The 20,663-nt window shown below is 52.8% G+C and overlaps 1 protein-coding gene across 2 annotated transcripts in view; it reads left to right on the forward strand.

Annotated features, from left to right (window-relative positions):
- LOC140735870 (CUGBP Elav-like family member 3) overlaps positions 1-20,663 on the forward strand; it is a 109,324-nt gene that overhangs the window by 79,893 nt on the left and 8,768 nt on the right. For both annotated transcript variants that reach the window (XR_012100825.1, XM_073061430.1), the window contains exons 7-12: positions 41-179; positions 1,273-1,422; positions 5,925-5,999; positions 6,931-7,017; positions 12,077-12,220; positions 17,199-17,334. Coding sequence is in view for 1 of the 2 variants with exons in the window: in XM_073061430.1 (XP_072917531.1) it covers positions 41-179; positions 1,273-1,422; positions 5,925-5,999; positions 6,931-7,017; positions 12,077-12,220; positions 17,199-17,326 (723 nt within the window). In the remaining variant the exon portion in view is untranslated. The remainder of the gene's footprint in view (positions 1-40; positions 180-1,272; positions 1,423-5,924; positions 6,000-6,930; positions 7,018-12,076; positions 12,221-17,198; positions 17,335-20,663) is intronic.

The following is a 20,663-nucleotide window of genomic DNA, read 5'->3' on the forward strand; positions in this document are numbered from 1 at the left end:
GGGTGTGCCGGCCCCTCTAACTCCTGCTCTCCGCCAGCAGCTGATGCAGCAGCAGGCAGCGCTGATGGCCGCCACGCAGTCCACCTACCTCAGCCCCATGGCCACCGCCGTCCAGATGCAGCAGGTAGCAGCCATCAATGCCAGCAGCCTAATCGCCAGCTCGCTGACGCCAGCCTCGGGTAAGAGAGGGTGGGTGGGGGTACTCCTTCTCCCAGAGGCTGACCCCAGCACTCAGTCCTCATCCCTCCCACCATCTCCCCTTTCACCCCCATCACTCACCCACTGTAATTCAAAAGGTAAAGGCAGGATTTTTCAATTTTATTGTTTTTTATTAATTAAATTATTTAAATATGCTTTAAGTAAATTGTATTTTTCCAGTACTAATATTTTAAAGTGCCTTTGAGCTGTTTTAATTGGCTCTCTTAATAATAGCATTTTGTGGACTTTCATGTCAGCTATCTGTCAGAAAGCCATCGGCTGGTTTGATGTGTAGCCTTTCTACCTCTGTGCCCCATCTCACCCTCCCACTCTGTTCCCCTCCTCCCTTTGCCTTTCCTTCCTCTTTCTCTCCCCCACCTCTCTCTCCCACCTCCCTCCTCCTCTGTTCCTCTTGCACCTTTCCATCCCCCACTACTCCTCTCTCCCTCCTCTCTATCTCCATACCCCCGTTCCTCCTGACCTCTCACTCACCGTTCCTCTCTCCCTCCTCTCTTTCTCCATACCCCCGTTCTTCCTGCCCTCTCCCTCACCGCTCCTCTCTCCCTCCTACCTCTCTCCATACCCCGTTCCTCCTGCCCTCTCACTCACCGTTCCTCTCTCCCTCCTCTCTTTCTCCATACCCCCGTTCCTCCTGCCCTCTCCCTCACCGTTCCTCTCTCCCTCCTCTCTTTCTCCATACCCCCGTTCCTCCTGCCCTCTCCCTCACCGTTCTCTCCCTCCTCTCTTTCTCCATACCCCCCTTCCTCTTGCCCTCTCCCTCACCGCTCCTCTCTCCCTCCTACCTCTCTCCATCCCCTGTTCCTCCTGCCCTCTCCCCACTGTTTCTCTCTCCCTCTCTGTCCCCATCCCTCCCCATACCCTCATTCCTCCTGCCCTGTTCCCCCATTTCTCTCTCTCCCCATTCCCCCATTTCTCCTGTCCTCTGCCTCACTCGTTTGGAGAAAGGTGTAAAGAGGGTCTGAGAGTGAAGGAGATCTCTCACGTGGCAGGGGCCTCACCTCTGAGACGAAGCTGCACCAGCATTCATCGTGTTGTGGCCTTTCTGCCCCCCAGGAAGCAGCACTCCCCCAGGGATTTCAGCGGCCCAGGTCCCTGCCATTGCCGCACCCCTCGCCATCAACGGTTACAGCCAGATCACTGCTCAGACCAACGGTCAGACACCCTCCGAGGCCGTCTACACCAACGGTGTCCATTCCTATCCAGGTAACCACAGGGTACTCGCGCCAACCAGTATAGAGTCAAAGACCCAAAGGCCCTTCAGCCCAACTCATCGATGCTGACCACGATGCCCATTTAAGCATAGTCTTGTTTGCCAGCATTTGACCTACATCCGTCTAACCTTTCCTGTCCAACCGTCTTTCAAGGTTGTTACTGTACCTGCCACACCACTTCCACGGGCAGCTGATTTCACAGAGGTCCCATCATCTGTGTAAAAAGAAAAGTTGCCCCTGAAGTTCCTCTAAAGTCTTTTCCTCTCAGCTTAAACCTCTCCTCTCAAATTCCCAAAAGCCAGCTCTGCGTGAAAGACTGAATTTCATACACCTCTCTAAGGTCACCTCTCAAGTCCTAGCCTGTCAAGCCTTTCCTGAAACTCAGACCGTCAAGTCCTGGCAGAATCCTCTGCACTCTGCAGTTTCACAACATGGGTGATCAAAACTGAACGTGATACTCCAAGTGTCCTGCACAGCCACACTATGACCTTCCTAATGTCATACTCAGTACCCTGACTTTAAAGGCCTTCTTGCCAAAAGCCTTTTTCACTCACACTGTATAACTGTGACTCCACTTCCAGGGAACCATGTTCTTGTCCTCTTAAGTCCCCCTGCTGAACAGCACTCCGCAAGGCTCTGCCATTCACTGTGAAAGTCCTTCCTGGGTTTGACTTTCCAAAATGCAACACCTCACACTTACCTGAACTAAACTCTGCCTTTCCTTGGCCCACTGACTCAGCTGATCAAAACTCCCCTGTAATTTCTGATAACCTTCATCATTGTCCATTATACAACGTATTTTAGTGTCAAACTAAACCTTATGTAAGTTGTTGAACTAGATGACCCCTGAGGCACACCTGAAACAGCCTTCTAGCATCACCTCTGCTTTCTTGAAACAACTACACATCCAGTTAAACAGCTCGTCCCAGATTCCGTGTGACTTCAACTTCCAGAGCAGCCTGCTGCGGACAAACTTATCAGAGGCTTCCCCGAAGTCCACAGAATCAGGTTTAATATCACTGACATATGTCATGAACTTTGTTGCTCTGCAGTAGCAGTACATTACAACACATAATAACAAAAGCTATATAAATTACATCAAGAAATATTGTTCAGATAGAAAAAGAGTAAAAGATTGAGAGTAGATATTGGACTGCTGATAAAAGGACGCTGGAGAGGAAGAAATGGGGGGGACAAGGAAATGGCGGACCAACTGAATAAGTATTTTTCGTCAGTCTTCACTGTGGAAGACTATAGAAATGTGCCGGAAGACCAGGAGTGTCAGGGGGCTGAAGTGAGCTCCTAGGGAGAAGGTCCTTGGGAAACTGAAAGATTCGGAGGTAGATAAGACAGATGGTTCAGATGAACTACACCCCAGAGTTCTGAAAGATGTAGCTGAAGAGATTGTAGAGGCATTAGTAATGATCTTTTAAGAATCCATAAACTCTAGCATAGTTCCAGAGGACTGGAAAATTGTAAATGTTACTCTACCATTCAAAAAGGGAGGGAGGCAGAAGAAAGGAAATTATAGGCCTCTTAGCATGACCTCGGTGGTTGAGAAGATGTTGGAGTCAATTGATAAGGATGTGATTTCGGGGTACTTGGAAGCACCTATTAAAATAGGCCTAAGTCAGCATGGTTTCCTTAAGGGAAAATCCTGCCTGACAAACATGTTGGAATTCTTTGAGGAAATAACAACTAGGATAAACAAAGGAGAATCAATTGATGTTGTGTACTTGGATTTTCGGAAGGCCATTGGCAAGGTGCCGCAAATGAGGCTGCTTAACAAGATTAAAGCCCAGGGTATTACAGGAGAGATACTAACGTGGTTGGCGGGAGACGAAGAGTGAGAATTAAGGGAGCTTTTTCTGATTGGCTGCCTGTGACTAGTAGTATTCCACAGGAGTCTGTGTTTGAACCATTTCTTTTCACTTTGTAAGTCAATGATGGATGGCAGAATTGAGGGCTTTGTGATGAAGTTTGCAGGTGATATGAAGATAGATGGAGGAGCAGGTAGGATTGAGGAAGCAGAGAGTCTGCAGGACTTAGACAGATTAGAAGAATGGGCAAAGAAGTAGCAGCTGGAATAGAGTGCTGGGAAGAGTATGGCCATGCACTTTGGTAGAGGGAATAAGAGCGTAGACTATTTTCTAAATGGAGAAAATTCAATAATCTGAGTTGCAGAGGGATTTGAAGTCCTCGTGCCAGATTTTGTAAAGGTTAATTTGCAGTTTGAGTTGATAGTGAGGAAGGCAAACGCAATGTTAACATTCATTCGAAAAGACTAGAATATAGAAGCGAGGATGTAATGCTGAGGCTTTATAAAACATTGGCAGACTGCATAAGGAGCATTGTATGCCATTTTGGACTCCTTATTTAAGAAAGGATGTACTGACATCGGGGAGGGTTCAGAGGAGGTTCATGAGAATGATTCTGGAAATTAAAGGCTGATCATATGAGGAGCATTTGATAGCTTTAGGTCTGTACTCACTGGAAATTAGGTGAAAGAGGAGTGATCTCATTGAAACCTATGAAATGGTGAAAGGGCCTCGATAGAGTGGATGAGGAGAGGATGTTTCCTGTGGCGGGGGAGTCTAAGACCAGAGGCAACAGTGTCAGAATAAAAGACATTTATTTGTAATGGAGGTGAGGAGGAATTTATTTAGCCAGAGGGTGGTGAATCTGTGGAATTCATTGCCAGAGGCAGCTGTGGAGGTCAGGTCATTTGGTGTATTTAAGGCGGAGGCTAATAGGTTCTTGATTAGTCGGTGTGTGAGAAGTTATGGGGAGAAGGCAGGAGATTGCGGGTAAGAGAGTAATGGACCAGCATTGGAGCAGAGTCGATGAGCGGAATGGCCTAATTCCACTCCTATGTCTTGTGGTCTCATAAAAAAATTAAGTAAATTGTACCAAAAGAGAGCAAAAAATAGCAAGATAGTGTTCACGGGTTCATTGTCCATTCAGAAATCTGATGGTGGAGGGGAAGAGCTGTTCTTGAAATGTGGAGTGTGTATCTTCAGGCTCCTGTACCTCCTCCTTGATGGTAGCAATGAGAAGAGGGCACGTCCTGGGTGATGTGGGTCCTTAATGCTGGATGCCAGCTTCCTGCAGCATTATCTTTTAAAGATGTTCTGGATGTTGGAGAGGCTCCTGCAGGTTTTCCCAGCGCTGTTCAGTTGTCCCTCCGTACCAGACAGTGATGCAACCAGTCAGAATGCTCTCCCTGGGATATCTGATACCACTTCTACAGCCCCTCCCTCATCAACGTTCTTGGTTACGTTATCAAAAAATAACTCATTCATGTTTATAAGACATGATGTCACAAAGCCCTGCCAACTACCCCAATTAACCCCCATCTTTACATATATACATATATCTCTTGGAATTCTTTGCCACAACTGACCTACCTCAGATGTTATACTTACCAGACTACAGTTCCCACGTTTTCTTAGTGTCCTTTCTGAAATAAAAGCCTAAAATTCACCAGCCTCCAGTCTACCAGCACCTCTCCTGTGGTTAATAATGATACAAATATCTTAGCCATAGCTCCTGTAATTTCTTCTCTGGCCTCCTATCCTGAATAAACCTGGTCAGGCCCAGGAGATTTCACACTACACAGGACAGGCCCTGTGGCCCACGATGTTGATCAATCCAACCCTTCCCTCCCACATAGCCCTGCATTTTTTCTTTTCTCCACACACCTATCTAAAAGTCTCCTAAGTGTCTCTTGTATCTGCTTCTACCACCACCGCTGATAGTGCGTTCAATGCACTCACCACTCTCTGTGAGAAAAACCCACGTCTGCGCCCCCATACTTTCCTCCAATCATCTTAACGTTATGCCCTCACATTTTCACCTTGGGAAAAGGTCTCTGTCTAAGCTTCTTAACATCTTGTACAACCTGACCAAGTCACCTCACGTCCTCCCTCACTCCTAAGAGAAAAGCCCTAGCTCACCAACCTTTCCACAAATAACAGGGGTGGCGATGAGGAGCGCCGGGTCACTGGAGAAGGAAGGGGCATGCAGCAGGTGGGGGCAATGAGGAGGATGTGCCATGCCATGGGAGGGGCAATGATGAGGGAGCACCATGCCATGGGAGGGGCAATGAGGAGGATGTGCCATGCCATGGGAGGGGCAGTGATGAGGGAGCACCATGCCATGGGAGGGGCGATGAGGAGGGAGGGTGGTGGGGAAAGAGCGCCATGCTACAGGAAGGGCAGTGCCAAGCGGAGTGTAGATTGTCATTGCAATGTGACGTTCTTTACCCCTGCCCACTGCTGGGAGACCCTGAGACTTTTCCATTCGTTCACTGCCGACCATCTGGTTTTTTTAAATTTCTGCGCCAGTTTTGGGCTTCACAGTAGGCAGGGGCCACCTCTCCAGCCTCCCTCGGGGCCAGTACCACTGTGAGAGGGTGAATGGCACGTCATTAGGGGAAGGTGGGCGCTCGGATTCCCTGTGGCACTGACTACATGCGGGTACTTCCTCCCACAGCACAAAGCCAAGCATCCGGCCCGACAGCCATGGACCCCCTACAACAGGCGTACGCGGGCATGCAGCACTACACAGGTAACTGTGCGCTCCCCAGCCCAACAGAGCCACTGCTCGAGACCATTGAGGGGGTGGTGAAGGGAGTGGGAACTGTCAGCCTTGTGGCTTCCTGGGTCACTGGAACCCACTGCCTGAGGCAGGGATCACAGAAGCAGTATGTCCTGGAGCCTGCTCCAGGGACAGAGGGACAGAGGCAGCTCTACTTAACTGGACTACAAACACAGGCAATAAAGGATCCTAACTGGAGGATCCCAGTGGGAATAGCATGGTGGATTACATTCCAGTAGAGTGTGAGACCGCCTGGATAGCTGGAATAGTACTCAGATTCACTCTGCATCTCACCCAGGTGTATCTCATGGGACATTAGAGGGAGCTTCACTCTGTACCTGACCCAGGAGTATCTGATGGGACAATGTAGAGGGAGCTTCACTCTGTGTCTGACCCTGGAGTGTGTGACGGGACGGTGTAGAGGGAGCTTCACTCTGTGTCTGACCCTGGAGTGTGTGACGGGACGGTGTAGGGGGAGATTCACTCTGTGTCTGACCCTGGAGTGTGTGACGGGACGGTGTAGAGGGAGCTTCACTCTGTGTCTGACCCTGGAGTGTGTGACGGGACAGTGTAGAGGGAGCTTCACTCTATGTCTGACCCTGGGAGTGTGTGACGGGACGGTGTAGAGGGAGCTTCACTCTGTGTCTGACCCTGGAGTGTGTGACGGGACGGTGTAGAGGGAGCTTCACTCTGTGTCTGACCCTGGAGTGTGTGACGGGACAGTGTAGAGGGAGCTTCACTCTATGTCTAACCCTGGTGTGTGTGATGGGACCGGTAAAAGGGAACTTCACTCTGTGTCTGACCTGTTCTGTCCCTGCCTGAATGAAAGGCTGAAGGCCCCCCGTCTGTGGGAGATGATCAGAGACTGTTTAACCCTTTGTTCATCTCCAACTATTTACAGCAGCCTACCCAGCCTACCCAGCCACCTACGGAGTTGTCAGTCAGTCGTTTCCACAGCCGGCTCTTGTGTCACAGCAGCAGCGAGAGGGTAAGTGGGGACGTTCTAACTGTGTGGCAGTGACTCGGGCCTCCGATCAACGGGTAGTAACAGTGGCACTGAGTGGCCACCTTCGGTTATAGGGTGATCCTGATCTAAACGCTAGTCTGTCTCACACACACACATGCAGACACATTGACACAGTCACACAGTCTCTCACACATACAGTAAAGGAACAGAGGAGGGGTGGCGAAATTGGGAAAAGGTTTGGCCTGGGGATGGAAAAACAGCCTCACCCCTGACTCTGTCTACACCTCCCGCTGCCTCTGGAAGTGAAGGACCAACCAACCTTGGACAATCCTCGGTGCTCCCTCCACTCCGAATCAGGCAGAAAGTGCGTGCTACCAGGCCCCACAAGACTTTCTATGCCACCGTTATGACAGAATTAAACAAACTTCATACAATTCAGATGAACCCTTGATCTCTGCGTCTACTTTGATCTTGTGTTTGATTTGTCTGTTGCACTGTACTTGCTCTGAAGATGAGACACAGCCTTCTGTACTTTGATTATTTTCCTTTGTGTGGCCTTGGTGGACTGGTGTATAGAATAAGCTGTCTGGATGGTGTATAGAGTCCTGAAACACTGCAGCACAAAAACACGTTCTTCGGCCCATCCAATCCATGCCGCACTATTAATCTGCCTAGTCCCATTGATTTGCACCTGGTCCATGGCCCACCGGACCCCTCACGTCCATATACCTATCCGAATTTCTCGAAATGTCGAAATTGAACCCACATCCACTATTTGTGCTGGCAGCTTGTTCACACTCTCACCATACACTGAGTGGAAAGGTTGTCTCTCATGTGCCGCTTAAATATTTCACTCTTTACCGTTAACCAATAACCTGTAGGTCTAGTCTCCAGCAACCTCAGTGGAAAAAGCCTGCTTGCATTTCCCCTATCTATACCCGTCTATCAAACCTCCTCTCAATCTTCTACGTTCCAAAGAATACAGTCCAAATCTATTCAATCTTTCCTTATAACTCAGGCCCTCCAGACCTGGCAACAAACATCCTTGTAAATTTTCTCTGTGCTCTTTCAACCTCATTTACATCTTTCCTGTAGGTGGGTGACCAAATCTGCACACAATACTCAAAATTAGGCCTCACCAATGTTTTATACAAGTTCAACATAACATCCCATCTTTTGTACTCAATACGAGGAAATGTGCAGATACTGGAAATTCAAGCAACACACACAAAATGCTGGTGGAAGGCAGCAGGCCAGGCAGCATCTACAAGGAGAAGCACTGTTGATGTTTCTTCGTCCAGACTAACTGAAAGGAAAGTAGTGGGGGGAAGGGGAAATGCGAAATGATAGGAGGAGACCGGAGGGGGTTGGGTTGAAGCTGAGAGCCGGAAAGGTGATTGGTCAAAGGGATACAGAGCTGGCGAAGGGAGAGGATCATGGGACGGGAAGCCTAGGGAGAAAGAAAGGGGGAGGGGAGCACCAGAGGGGGATGGAGAACAGGCAGAGTGATGGGCAGAGAAAGAGAAAGAAAAAGAGGGGGGAAAAAACTAAATATATCACAGATAGGGTAAGAAGGGGAGGAGGGGCATTAACGGAAGTTAGAGAAGTCAATGTTCATGCCATCAGGTCTTCTCCTAACATTTTGCATTTCCCCCTCCCCCTCCTACTTTCAAATCTCTTACTATCTTTCCCTTTAGTTAGTCCCGACGAAGGGTCTCGGCCCGAAACGTCGACAGCGCTTCTCCCTATAGATGCTGCCTGGCCTGCTGTGTTCCACCAGCATTTTGTGTGTGTTTCTGCACTCAATACATTGATTTATGAAGGCATTTCATAAAGCTTTCTTTAGGACCCTATCTACCTGTAACGCCACTTTCAACAAATTTCGTACCGGTATTCCCAGCTCCCTTTGTTCCACCACACTCCTCAGTACCCTGCCGTTCACTGTGTAAGACTCACCCAGGCTGGTCCTGCCTACGTGCAAAACCTCGTCCTTGTTTGCATTAAATGCCATCTGCTATTTTCAGCCCTATCAACCTGTGACACCACTTTCAAGGGATAATGGATCTATATTCCCAGATCCCTCGATTCTACCGAACGCCTCAGTGCCCTACCACTCAGCGTGTAAGACCTGGTTGGACCTACACTCATACTTGTCTGCATTAAATTCCATCTCCCATCCCTCAGCCCATATTTCCAGCTGATCCAGACCCTGATGCAAGCTTTGATAGCCTTCCATGCTGTCGGGTACCCCCCCACCCCCCCAATTCTTGTGCCAGCGACAAATTTGCTGATCCAATTAACCACATTATCATGCAGATCATTGATATAGAACAACGGACCCAGCACTGTCCACTAGTCACCAGGCCTCCAGTCAGAAAGTCAGCCCTATACTACCACTCTCTGGCTTCTCCCACATGCTGAATGTCAGGTGTCTGAACCTTCTTCATCAACCTGCCGTGCGGGACCTTGTCAAATGCCTACTGAAGTCCATGTAGATAACATCCACTGCCTTGCCTTCATCAGCTGTCCGAGAAACATCTTCGAAAAACTCTGTAAGACCTACCACACACAAAGCCATGCTGACTATTCTTAATCAGACCATGTCTATCCAAATACTTATATCTGGTTCTTTAGAATACATTCCAATAACTTTCTCACAACTGATGTCGGACTCACCGGCTTATAACTTCCTGGTTTCTGTTAGAGCCTGTTTTAAACAGCAGATCCTTCAATCCTCTGGTACCTCTCCTGTCACGAAGGATGTTCTAAATCTCTGTTAGGGCCCCGGCAATTTCTGCAGTTGCCTCCCGTAGGGTCTGAGGGAGCAGCTTGTCAGATCCCGGGGATTTACTCACCCTGATTTGCCTTAGGGTAGCAAACACCTCATCCTCTGTAATCTGTACAGGTCCCATGATGCCACTTTGCCTCACTTCTAGACACCATATTAGTCTCCCGAACAAATACGGATGCAAAGAATGCATTTAAGATCTCACCCATTTCTTCTGGTTCCACAGATGGATTACCATTCTGGTCTTCCAGAGGACCAATGTTTTCCCTTGCAATCCTTTTGCTCTTAACATATCCATAGAATCCCTTAGGATTCTCCTTCACCTTGTCTGGTAGAGCAACCTCATGTCTTCTTTTACCCTTCCCAATTTCTTTCTTAAGTGTTCTCTTGCAATTCTTGTACTCCTCGAGTACCTGCCTATACCTATTATGCACCTCCTTTTTTCTCTTAACCAGTGCCTCAATATCTCTTGCAAACCAGGGTTCCCTACACTTGATATCTCTACCTTTTATTCCTACAGGCACATACCAGCTTTGCACTCTCAGAACTTTATTTTTGTAGGCTTCCCACTTTCCAAGAACACCTTTGCCAGAATACCGCCTGTCCCAATCCACACTTGCCAGATCATTTCTGATACCATCAAAAAAGTGGCCTTTCTCCAATGTAGAATCTCAACCCGAGAACCAGAACTATCTCTTTGCATATTTACTTTGTAACTAAAGGCATTGTGGTCACTGGATGCAAAGTGTTCCCCCACACAACCTTCCGTCACCTGCCCTGTCTCGTTCCTTAATCCAGGATCGCACGCTCTCTCATTGGGACTGCTGAAGGAAACTTCCCTGAGCACATTTGACAAACTCAATCTCATCTAGTCGTTTTACAGTATGGGAACACCTTCAACTTAACATGCAAACAAAAGCTTTTCACTGTATCTCGGTGCAGCGCAATAAAGTACGGAAGCAGGTCCTTGGACTCATCTGGTCTGAACAGACCAAGACGTCCATACAAGCTCGTCACATTTGCACTTTTGGTCCACATCCCTCTCAAGCCTGCTTATCCAAGTACCTTGTAAAATGTTGTTATTGTACCTGTCCCAACCACTTTCTTCATCAGCTCATTTCATATGCTCTGGGTGAAAAAGATCTCCCTCAGGTTCCTATTTGCTCTCTCCTCTCCTACGTGAAACCTGTGCCCCCAGTTCCTGATTGTCCAACCCCTGGGAAAAGTAGTGAGCGCTCTCACCCTCTCTCTGCTCCTCCTGATTGTATAAACTTCTATAAAATCAACCCTCTTTTATTTACTTATTTACCTAGTGAGATACAATGTGGAGCAGGACATTCTGACCCGCAAACCGCGTCGCCCAGCAACCCCCGATTTAACCCTAACCTAATATCGGGACAATTTACAACAACCGATTAGCCGACTAACTGGCAGGTCTTTGGACTGTGGGAGGAAACGAGAGCACCCGGAGAAAACCCATGCATTTCACAGGGAGGATGTACAGACTCCTTACGGATAATGTCAGAATCGAACTCCAACACCCCGAGCCATAGTAGGGTCGTGCTACACTACCATCTCACCCTCCTTCACTCCATGGGTAAACTCCAAACCCCTCTCCATAACTCAGACCCTCAAGACTCAGTAACATCCTCATGAAGCCCCTCGGCACACACAAAATGCTGGAGGAACCCAGGAGATCAGGCAGCATCTACGGAAATGAGTAAACAGTTGACGTTTTGGGCCGAGACTGTTCATTAGGACTGTAAAGGGAGGGGGTGGAAGCCAGAATAAGAGGGTGGGGGTGGGGATGGAACACAAGCTAAAAGGTGATAGGTGAAGCCAGGTGGGTGGGGGAGGCGGATGGAGTGAGAAGCTGGGAGGTGATAGGTGGAAAAGGTAAAGGGCTGAAGAAGGAGGAATCTGATTGGAGCGGAGAATGGACCATGGGAGAAAGGGAAGGAGGAGGGGCACCAGGAAGAGGTGACAGATAGGCAGTTGAGGAAAAGTAAGAGGCCAAAGTAGGAAATAGAAGAATAGGGAAGGAAGGAGAGGGGGGGGGGGGGGAAGTTACCGGAAGTTGGAGAAATCGATGGCTGTGCGATCAGGTTGAAGGCTACCTAGACAGGATAAGGGATGTTGCCACTCCAACCTGCACTGTGACAGTGTGGCACTTGTGACAATAGTAAAACAATGTCTTATTTGGGTGGGGTGGGTCGGGGGGGTTAGTATATGGCTGTGGGTGGTCCCACCGCTGCCCTTTGTGATCTGCTCTCTGTCCCTGTCCGACGCCAGGCCCAGAGGGCTGCAACATCTTCATCTACCACCTGCCCCAGGAATTCACCGACTTCGAGTTGCTGCAGATGTTCCTGCCGTTCGGCAATGTCATTTCTGCCAAGGTGTTTGTCGACCGCGCCACCAATCAGAGTAAATGTTTCGGTGAGTGGCGCCCAGGGTGGGGGTGGGGGGGTCGGTCTACAGCTTGAGGTTTAACCCGTGTTGTTAGCGGACGCTCAGTGCGTGGTGACGGTGAAACTGGAATATAAGGACACACTTGTATATCAGCGTGACCCTCAGCACAACACAGCACTGGCATAGTGTCACAGAGAAACTCTGTATTGCTGAGGGGCGGTGAGGGAGCGTCACACTGTGGGGAGACAGTGAGGGAGCGTCACACTGTGGGGAGACAGTGAGGGAGCATCACACTGTGGGGAGACAGTGAGGGAGCATCACACTGTGGGGATGGACAGTGAGGGAGCACCACACTGTGGGGAGGGGCAGTGAGGGAGCACCACACTGTGGGGATGGCCAGTGAGGGAGCACCACACTGTGGGGAGACAGTGAGGGAGCACCATTCTGTGGACAGTGAGGGAGCACCACACTGTGGGGAGACAGTGAGGGAGCACCATTCTGTGGACAGTGAGGGAGCACCACACTGTGGGGAGGGGTAGTGAGGGAGCACAACACTGTGGGGAGGGACAGTGAGGGAGCACCACACTGTGGGGAGGGGTAGAGAGGGAGCACAACACTGTGGGGAGGGACAGTGAGGGAGCACCACACTGTGGGGAGGGGTAGTGAGGGAGCACCACACTGTGGGGAGGGGCAGTGAGGGAGCACCACACTGTGGGGAGTGTGGAGAGGGAGCACCACACTGTGGGGGGTGCGGAGAGGGAGAACCACACTGTGGGGAGGGGTAGTGAGGGAGCACCACACTGTGGGGGTGTGGAGAGGGATCACCACACTGTGGGGAGGGGTAGTGAGGGATCACCACACTGTGGGGAGGGGTTGTGAGGGATCACCACACTGTGGGGAGGGGTAGTGAGGGATCACCACACTGTAGGGAGGGGTTGTGAGGGAGCACCACACTGTGGGGGGTGCGGAGAGGGAGCACAACACTGTAGGGAGGGGTAGTGAGGGAGCATCACACTGTGGGGGGGTGCGGAGAGGGAGCACCACACTGTGGGGAGGGACAGTGAGGGAGCACCACACCGTGGGGAGGGGTAGTGTGGGATCACCACACTGTGGGGAGGGGTTGTGAGGGAGCACCACACTGTGGGGAGGGGTTGTGAGGGAGCACCACACTGTAGGGAGGGGTAGTGAGGGAGCACCACACTGTGGAGAGGGACAGTGAGGGAGCACCACACTGTGGGGATGGACAGTGAGGGAGCATCACACTATGGGGAGGGGCAGTGAGGGAGCACCACACTGTGGGGAGGGGCAGTGAGGGAGCACCACACTGTGGGGGGGTGCGGAGAGGGAGCACCACACTGTGGGGAGGGGTAGTGAGGGAGCACCACACTGTGGACAGACAGTGAGGGAGCACCACACTGTGGGGAGGGGTAGTGAGGGAGCATCACACTGTGGGGATGGACAGTGAGGGAGCACCACACTGTGGGGAGGGGCAGTGAGGGAGAACCACACTGTGGGGGGTGCGGAGAGGGAGCACCACACTGTAGGGAGGGGTAGTGAGGGATCACCACACTGTGGGGATGGCCAGTGAGGGATCACCACACTGTGGACAGACAGTGAGGGAGCATCACACTGTGGGGAGGGGTAGTGAGGGAGCACCACACTGTAGGGAGGGGTAGTGAGGTAGCACCACACTGTGGGGAGGGACAGTGAGGGAGCACCACACTATTGAGAGAGGCGGTGAGGGAGCATCACACTGTGGGGAGGGGTAGTGAGGGAGCACCACACTGTGGGGAGGGACGGTGAGGGAGCACCACATTGTGGGGAGGGGTAGTGAGGGAGCACCACACTGTGGGGAGGGACAGTGAGGGAGCACCACACTGTGGGGAGACAGTGAGGGAGCACCACACTGTGGGGAGGGGTAGTGAGGGAGAACCACACTGTAGGGAGGGGTAGTGAGGGAGCACCACACTGTGGGGAGGAGCAGTGAGGGAGCTCCACACTGTGGGGAGGGGCAGTGAGGGAGCACCACACTGTGGGGAGACAGTGAGGGAGCATCACACTGTGGGGAGGGGTAGTGAGGGAGCACCACACTGTAGGGAGGGACAGTGAGGGAGCACCACACTGTGGGGAGGGGTAGTGAGGGAGCACCACACTGTGGGGGGTGCGGAGAGGGAGAACCACACTGTAGGGAGGGGTAGTGAGGGAGCACCACACTGTGGGGAGGGGTAGTGAGGGAGAAACACACTGTGGGGAGGGGTAGTGAGGGAGCACCACACTGTGGGGAGACAGTGAGGGAGCACCACACTGTGGGGAGACAGTGAGGGAGCATCACACTGTGGGGAGACAGTGAGGGAGCACCACACTGTGGGGAGGGGCAGTGAGGGAGCACCTCACTGTGGGGAGGGGTAGTGAGGGAGCACCACACTGTGGGGAGACAGTGAGGGAGCACCACACTGTGGGGAGGGGTAGTGAGGGAGCATCACACTGTGGGGAGGGGCAGTGAGGGAGCACCACGCTGTGGGCAGGGGTAGTGAGGGAGCATCACACTGTAGGGAGGGGTAGTGAGGGAACACCACACTGTAGGGAGGGGTAGTGGGGGAGCACCACACTGTGGGGAGGGACAGTGAGGGAGCACCACACTGTGGGGAGGGGTAGTGAGGGATCACCACACTGTGGGGAGGGACAGTGAGGGAGCACTACACTGTGGGGAGGGGTAGTGAGGGATCACCACACTGTGGGGAGGGACAGTGAGGGAGCACCACACTGTGGGGAGGGGTAGTGAGGGAGCACCACACTGTGGGGAGGGGCAGTGAGGGAGCACCACACTGTGGGGGTGCGGAGAGGGAGCACCACACTGTGGGGAGGGGTAGTGGGGGGAGCACCACACTGTGGGGATGGCCAGTGAGGGAGCACCACACTGTGGGGAGGGGTAGTGGGGGAGCACCACACTGTGGGGATGGCCAGTGAGGGAGCACCACACTGTGGGGAGTGTGGAGAGGGAGCACCACACTGTGGGGGGTGCGGAGAGGGATCACCACACTGTAGGGAGGGGTAGTGAGGGAGCACCACACTGTGGGGAGGGACAGTGAGGGAGCACCACACTGTGGGGAGGGGTAGTGAGGGAGCACCACACTGTGGGGAGGGGTAGTGAGGGAGCACCACACTGTGGGGAGGAGCAGTGAGGGAGCATCACACTGTGGGGAGGGGTAGTGGGGGAGCACCACACTGTGGAGAGGGACAGTGAGGGAGCACCACACTGTGGGGAGGGACAGTGAGGGATCATCACACTATGGGGAGGGGTAGTGAGGGATCACCACACTGTAGGGAGGGGTAGTGAGGGAGCACCACACTGTAGGGAGGGGCAGTGGGGGAGCACCACGCTGTGGGAAGGGATAGTGAGGGAGCACCACACTGTGGGGGGTGCGGAGAGGGAGCACCACACTGTGGGGAGGAGCAGTGAGGGAGCATCACACTGTGGGGAGGGGTAGTGGGGGAGCACCACACTGTGGAGAGGGACAGTGAGGGAGCACCACACTGTGGGGAGGGACAGTGAGGGATCATCACACTATGGGGAGGGGTAGTGAGGGATCACCACACTGTGGGGAGGGGCAGTGAGGGAGCACCACACTGTAGGGAGGGTTAGTGAAGGAGCACCACACTGTAGGGAGGGGCAGTGGGGGAGCACAACACTGTGGGCAGGGGCAGTGAGGGAGCACCACACTGTGGGGAGGTATAGTGAGGGAGCATCACACTATGGGGAGGGGTAGTGAGGGATCACCACACTGTGGTGAGGGACAGTGAGGGAGCAGCACACTGTGGGGATGGGTAGTGAGGGAGCACCACACTGTGGTGAGGGACAGTGAGGGAGCACCACACTGTGGGGAGGGGCAGTGAGGGATCACCACACTGTGGTGAGGGACAGTGAGGGAGCACCACACTGTGGACAGACAGTGAGGGAGCACCACACTGTGGGGAGGGGCAGTGAGGGAGCACCACACAGTGGACAGACAGTGAGGGAGCACCACACTGTGGGGAGGGGTAGTGAGGGAGCATCACACTGTGGGGAGACAGTGAGGGAGCACCACACTGTGGGGAGGGGCAGTGAGGGAGCACCACACTGTGGACAGACAGTGAGGGAGCACCACACTGTGGGGAGGGGTAGTGAGGGAGCATCACACTGTGGGGAGACAGTGAGGGAGCATCACACAGTGGGGAGGGGCAGTGATGGAGCACCACACTGTGGGGAGGGGTAGTGAGGGAGCACCACACTGTGGGGGGTGCGGAGAGGGAGCACCACACTGTGGGGAGGGGCATTGAGGGAGCACCACACTGTGGGGAGGGGTAGTGAGGGAGCATCACACTGTGGGGAATGGTAGTGAGGGAGTATCACAGCTGTGGGCAGGGTTAGTGAGGGAGCATCACACTGTAGGGAGGGGTAGTGAGGGAGCATCACACTGTGGGGAGGGGCAGTGAGGGAGCACCACGCTGTGGGCAGGGGTAGTGAGGGAGCATCACACTGTAGGGAGGGGTAGTGAGGGAACACCACACTGTGGGGAGGGACAGTGAGGGAGCACCACACTGTGGGGAATGGTAGTGAGGGAGTATCACAGCTGTGGGATGGATGGTGAGGGGATATCACAACACGTGGGAGGGGTGGTGAGGGGATATCACAACACATGGGAGGGGTGGTGAAGGAGCTCTGCACTGCAAAAAAGGATGGTGAGGGAGCTCCAGTCTGTGGGAGTTGAAGCCTCTCTTTGTCCAATCAATACACTTCACTGGAAGTGGTGATTGCTATAGTAATGGAATCTTGCTGTGCATGAACTGACCACCGCCCCCCCACCCCAATCACAGCAGCCAGCATACTACAGCCAGTTGCTGCTGGCTATTCACGGAGCCTACTCGCCTGGGAGGTGGGAGTCAGACGGCGATGTGTTTGGGCAGGGAGGGATGCGGGGTAGATCCAAGTCTCTTTACCCTGTTTACTCCTGCGACCCCCGGGCAGGGTTCGTCAGCTTCGACCACCCGGCCAGTGCTCAGACCTCCATCCAGGCCATGAACGGATTCCAGATCGGCATGAAAAGGTTAAAAGTGCAGCTGAAGAGGCCGAAGGATGCCAACAGGCCGTACTAGAGCAGCAGGTACGTGGCTACGTGTCCAGGCACAGGATAAACCCACCCTCCACTGACCTGAGATTAACATCCCCAACTGCCAGAGAGTTCAGGCTCCACAGGACAAAGGGGCAGAATTAGGCCATTTGGCCCATCGGGTTTTTTTTGGCCCATCGTGGCTGATTTATTACCCCTCTCAACCCCATTCTCCTGCCTTCTCCCCATAACCTTTGACACCCTGACTATCAAACTCTGCTTTAAATATACCCAACAACTTGGCCTCAACATCCATCTGTGGCAATGAATTCCACAGATTCACCATCCTCTGGCTAGAGAGATTCCCCCTCATCCTTCTACTATGAGGCTGTGCCCTCTGGTCTTAGAATCTGCCAATACATGAAACATCCTCTCCACATCCGCTCTGTCTAGGCCATTCAGTATTCCATGTGAACATTGAACAATGAATTCCACAGTTTCACCGTCCTCTAGATTTAAAAATAAATCCTCTGGCATTGACTATTCCCTGGACTGGATCGGAACATCTGCTCACCCACACATTTCCGCGCCCCCCCCCCCCCCCGCATCCCTGAGGGCAGTGATGCGTTAAACTCATACCTTCCCATGGGTGTTGCCCTGTTTCTGGGAGCTACAAGTGAATTGGCCGTTGACACGGTGAAGCCACCAGTGGGGAGGGGGGTTGATTTTGAGGTCACTCTGAGGTTGAGGAACGGGTAGCAGGGGCTCACTCAGTTTGGGGCTGAGCGTCTCCAGAGGACTGCAGAGACAAAGAGTGACCTGGGGTGTGAGGTTTCTGCACCCCATTATAGCCAGATCAGCACTCAGCTTGTGTGTTAGAGAAGGAAGGCTTTAAATAATCCCCAAATCAATTAAAGGCCAAGCCACGTGTGGTCTAAAACCAGGGCTGAAATGAAAGCCATTGTTCAGCCGCCACTTTCCTCATAGGCCCCTCTGCTGATCCCAAATCACACCCCCTGCTCCGCCCCTCGCTGACTGTCAGTCAGCCTCACATCCTCAGGAGCCCTGCCACCTACCCTGAGCGTTCTCGTTTAGCCACGTACCGTCTGCCCGCACTGCAGCGAGTTACGGGCCCAACACCACACGGGACTGTTCGCTCCACCGTTAGCTGGGAATCCTCAACCCCACTGACTACCCCCTCCTTGTGTCTCCACACCCCCCGCATCAGGCCTGGGTGCATCTCTTGAGCTTTTCGATAACTGACATGACACTGGCCGCCCCGACCCGACCTCACCCCGACCCGACCTCACCCCGATCCGACCTCACCCCGACCCGACCCGACCTCACCCCCGACCCGACCTCCTCGTCAAGCCTGCAGACGACGGCGTTGCTGTCGTTGTCTGGCAGAGGCAAACACCAACTTTCTGATGCCCCCAGCTTGACCCCACTGTCCAAAACCAGGCCGCCATATTCTAGACCATTGCACGTCTCATCACATCAGCCTATCTCCTGTCCCCAGCTCCAGCCTGATAGTGCCCCAATCCCGTGCTGCCCACCTCTGTCTCTGATCCAAGAACCATAAAGAGGACTAACCTTTGCTTCAGCGTGCTCATCCCCCGCGGGCTGGGTCCTTCATACCGAGACTCCATCCTGAATCCCCTGGTCCAGTCCCTTCCCAGCTACATCCAGGACCTCCACCACTTCAGTAACTCCTGGTACCAATGTCCTGGTCCTGACTGGCTCATCTGTAACATGGACGTTCAGTGTCTGCACTCATCCATCACCAGTCAGGAAGCTCTCTCTCTATCCTGAACAAAATTCCAATGGGAACCCCTCCATCAGCACACTCATTGGCTAGGCAGAATTTCTCCAGGCCCTCTACCATCTCCTTCGAATCTTCCCATTTCCTGATGAAGGGGGTATCTCTGGCCCCCAGCTACATGGAACAGTTCTTCTTCCCAGCCCATTCTGGTGTCCCACCATGTGGAACACGTTGATCTCATCCCCTTTGTCACCAGACACCCCTCCGCTCCAGTTCACCTGCACAGCTTCTAATGTTTCCCTTCCCCTTCTGGATCACGGAAGGCAGGATTATCGTCTGTACCTCCTGTAAACCCACCGACTCCCACAGCTACCTCGACTGCACCTCCTCCTGCAGGAACACTGCCCCTTTCCCTCTATTTCTCCAGCTCACTCACATCTGCTCTCTAAAATGTCCCAGAAACATGACTTCCCTCTGTCGTCATTGACAGAACCCTCACACACCTCTCCATTTCCCACACGCCTGCTCCCGCCATCCCCAACAAGCCCTCTCCCCAGATGAAACAGAAATAGATCCCGTTGTTTCCCACTTTTCACCCCAGCAGCCTCTGCGTCCAACATACTTTCCGCCACCCTCGCCCAGTTCTACTGTGATCCCACCACCAGTCACATCTCTCTTCCCCACCCTCTACTTCTGTTTTGTGGACCACTCTCTTTGCAACTCCCTGGTCATCTTATCCATCCCCTTTCCGCAGGTGGAACAACAATAGTCATAACTTCCCCTCCTCCCTGCCACCTCCGTCCTGCTTTGTGCAAGGACCACTCACTTTGTGCCTCCCTGGTCACCTCATCTATCCTCACCCTGCCCTCCCCACCTTTGGCACCATGCCCTGCAACCATAGGAGTTGTAACGCCTGTCTCTCTACCTCTTCCCTCACCACCATCCAAGGACCTAAAGAGCCCTCCCGGGTAAGGCAGCTCTTCCGACCCGGCCAACTGCATTCAGTGCTCACAATATGGCCTCCCCTACTTTGGCGAGACCAGGCACAGACTGGGCAACTACTTTGTGGAGCTCCTGCCCTTGGTCTGCAGTGATCACCTTGAGCTTCTGGTTACTCAGAGACACTGGCCTCTCTGCCCTTGGCTTGCCCCATGGCCGGGGTGAGGACAAGAGTAAATTGGAGTCTAACTTCTCACTTGGAGTTGACAACCCAATGGTATTGACATTGAACCTTCCAGTGTCAGGTGAGCCCCCACATGGTCTTCTTTCTCTTTGTTTACCGCTCCCACCCCCTCCCAACCTCATTCCACCAATCTCCTACCAGCCTCTCTGCCTCCGCCACATATAATGGCAATATTTCCTCTCAGTCTGGACCTGGGATGTTGACTTACGCCTTCAGCCTCCACAGATGCTGCCTGACCCGTTGAGCTTTCTGGGCATTCTGCCTTTTGTTCCAGTGCTGAGCCGGAGGAAGAGCGATGTTAAACGGTGGAGTCAGACTGGATGGCACTTTGAAGGAGGGTGGGATATTGAAGGGTACTAGTGTGTGATGTTAAAATGTGTGGGGCTGGAAAGATGATAGGGGGTGTGGGGGTGAGGGGGCTAGGATGGGATGTTGTGG

This window comes from Hemitrygon akajei, chromosome 11 (assembly GCF_048418815.1).
Source record: "Hemitrygon akajei chromosome 11, sHemAka1.3, whole genome shotgun sequence".
Taxonomy (NCBI): Eukaryota; Metazoa; Chordata; class Chondrichthyes; order Myliobatiformes; family Dasyatidae; genus Hemitrygon; species Hemitrygon akajei.